Raw genomic sequence first — 3,058 nt, forward strand, 5'->3', positions numbered from 1 at the left:
CCTTTGCCCTGTCCATTTACAAAAATCATCAACAATATCCTTCACTTCCTTTGCAATTTCCTTAGAGTCATGTGAGAAGATAATAACGTCATCGGCATATAAGAGTTGAGTAATTCTAGGTCCTTTAGGAGAGATTTGAATACCAATATTAAGACCCCTTTTATAAATGGAATTAGACATCAATTGAGAACACATGATGTAAAGATAAGGGGATAATGGGCACCCTTGTCGGAAATCACTATGAGCCATGATCCATTTGGAAATCCTCCCATTTATGATAATAGAGAACCTCACATCAATAATGCATTCCATAATAAGATTAGCATAACCAGAAGGGAAGCCATACCATTTGAGGACATTATCAAGAGTAGGCCACCCCAAACTGTCGTATGCTTGCTCCATATCAAGCTTCAAAGCCATCATCCCCTTCCTATTTCTGAAAACTTTGAACTTGTGAAAAATCTCCTGAGCCAAGAGACAATGCTCAGAGATAGATCTCCTAGGGATAAACGCCATTTGTTCCTCAGTAATTAGCTTGGGCATACACATCTTCAATCTATTAACTAGCATTGTAGCTACAACCTTGTAATTGGTTTGACAAAGGCTAATAGGACGATAGTTGGAAGGGAGCAAGTGATTCTTTACTTTAGCAATCAATACTATTAAAGTATCTTTCCAATCCTTCCTCATACAACCATTAGTAAGAAAACTATTGATAGCATTCCAAGATAATGAAGCTTTTTTAACATTTGCTGATGATGATGATTCCCAAGAAGAGTAGATTAAATTCATATTTGATCTTTTAAAAAAAGATTGTAATATTTGAATTATGAGATATTTGGATGTTACTTAGTCGAACTTATATATGTTATGGTTGTCTTTTATTATTATGATAATTTGTCTTCCATTTTTAATAATATTTCATATTCATGCTTATTATTTAATATTTTTTATATAGCTTGCGCCATATTCAAAATAGCGCGCGCCGCGCCGTGCGCTATGCGCCATGGCTCCAAATGGACCTTTGCGCCATGGTGCGCCATTCGCCGTTAACATGTATGTAGTATTGCCATTCCTCATAACCGTTGCAAAATTATGAAACAATTTGGAATTATAATCACCTTCCTCAAGCCACCTATCTTTAGCTCTTTGGTTCCACCATGTTGACAGCCTCTTCAAGGTTACATTAAGTTCATGTATTTTACTTCTTAGTAAAATAAGGTCTTGAGCTGACCAATCATTACCCATAGCTTTCTTAAGTTGAAGCTCCATAATATCCATCTTCAGCTTTTCCTTAAGTTCATTTAGATCTTTGCATTTGCTTTTACTCCAAAAAAAGAGAGCTTTCAAAGTTCTATTAATCTTCCTTTGAAGAACCATACCTTCCTCACCAATATCATTATTCATCCTAGAGTGATATACAATACTTCTACCAGCTGGATACATCCTCCAAGTATCTTCAAATCTAATGATTCTAGACTTTACACGCTCCTTGTCATTCACCTTGAAGGCAATAGGACTATGGTCTGAAGCCACCCTAGCAAGATGCCTAGTAGCAGTCGAACGAAGCAATTGAAGAGCAGTAGAATTCAGCAGACATCTGTCCAGCCTCTCCCAAATCCTGGATGTCCCTTCCTTATTATTACACCAAGTAAACCTTGGTCCAATAATCCCCACGTCATGAAAATCACAACTAGTCATAAAACCCTTCATATCTCTAGGTCCTTTGGTGAAAAGGAACCTTTTACCACCTCTTTTCTCTTCTTTGTTAAGCACACAATTGAAATCTCCTCCAATGATAGAGGGATTAGAACTCACCATACATTTATCCAACAAGCTCCAAAGATTTTCACGCTCCTTGCAACATCTACTACCATAAACAGTAGCAATCATCCATATCCCCATACTAGGGATAGATAAATCTCCCACAATCACCTGAGAAGAAGTATCTGTAATCACAAAATTCCCAATCTTCATATTCCATAACACTAAGATGCCACCAAAAAGGCCCACCTCAGGAAAATGATAATAATCCCAATCCTTACCGATTAGAACATCAACATCCTTCCTATTGATATTACTCATCTTAGTCTCCATAAGGCCAATGAAAAAAATATCATGATCCTTAACCACCTCTTTTAAATACAGAGTAGCTTCCTTCTTCCTAGCCCCTCTGCAATTCCAAAATAAAAGTGAAGACATTAAGCAAAAGAAGGGGAACTCACCCCAATTAGGGACAACATTCGTCCATCTCTTTACTTTTTCTTCACTTCTTGATTAACCGGCCCCAAAGATTTCAGCTCCTTGGCAAGTCTGACTCTAGCAGAACCATTCATACTGGGCTTAACATCATTCACAGCATCAACATTCATACCTTCCTTTCCCTTATTCAGCATCTTAACAGAATCTTCCTGCTCCCCAAGACAATCTGCAACATTATCTTCATTTAAAACCGCAAATGAATTATTCAGCCAAATTCTTGTTTTACTGCTTTCAAATGTTACTCCTCTGTTTGCACTAATCCCTAGAACTGAATTCATTTTCTTTATCTGCTCATCAGTTACTTTTCCATCAGCATCATGCTCTTGCAATACATTGTTCTGATCAGTCTTACCAAGTTATCATTCACATTGATCTTACTAGAATTGTTATTTCTATACCCATCTCCTCCTTTAAAAGCCCGTCTGTTCTTAAACTGGACATAAATCCAAGGCCCATATTCAGCCTTGATCACTGCTGTTTTAGCTTCTCCGGTCGTTTTCCTTACTTCACCTGTAACTGCTTCAGTATTATCCATTGCCTGATTTTTGATACCCAGTACCACCTTCTCAGGGCATGCTTTCATTTCATGCCCCGCTCGGCCGCAATGATAACAAAGCAAATTGATATTCTCATACTCAACCCTTTGGAAGAATCTGCCTGCAAGACCATCAATCCATACACCATTCGACCCCGGCCTCCCCGCTCACTTTTCTTTTTATTCGGCGAGGGAGTTTTAACTGAATATGTTCCGAGGTAAATTTTGAAAGGCAGATGGGTTTGTAGATAGACACTACCC

General features: G+C 38.0%; 1 protein-coding gene across 1 annotated transcript; it reads right to left on the minus strand.

Moving 5' to 3' along the window:
* Window positions 1-20: 20 nt before the first annotated feature.
* Window positions 21-2,797, minus strand: LOC114578541 (the record flags this gene model as incomplete). Its single annotated transcript, XM_028691782.1, has 4 exons — window positions 2,615-2,797; window positions 2,260-2,549; window positions 1,122-2,173; window positions 21-752 (listed from the first exon to the last, which is right to left on the minus strand). Coding segments are annotated over exons 1-4 (2,257 nt in total), but the record flags the coding sequence as incomplete, so codon positions are not given.
* Between the last annotated feature and the right edge of the window lie 261 nt (window positions 2,798-3,058).

This window comes from Dendrobium catenatum, unplaced genomic scaffold (genome assembly GCF_001605985.2).
Source record: "Dendrobium catenatum unplaced genomic scaffold, ASM160598v2 original_scaffold_70210, whole genome shotgun sequence".
NCBI classification, from domain to species: domain Eukaryota; kingdom Viridiplantae; phylum Streptophyta; class Magnoliopsida; order Asparagales; family Orchidaceae; genus Dendrobium; species Dendrobium catenatum.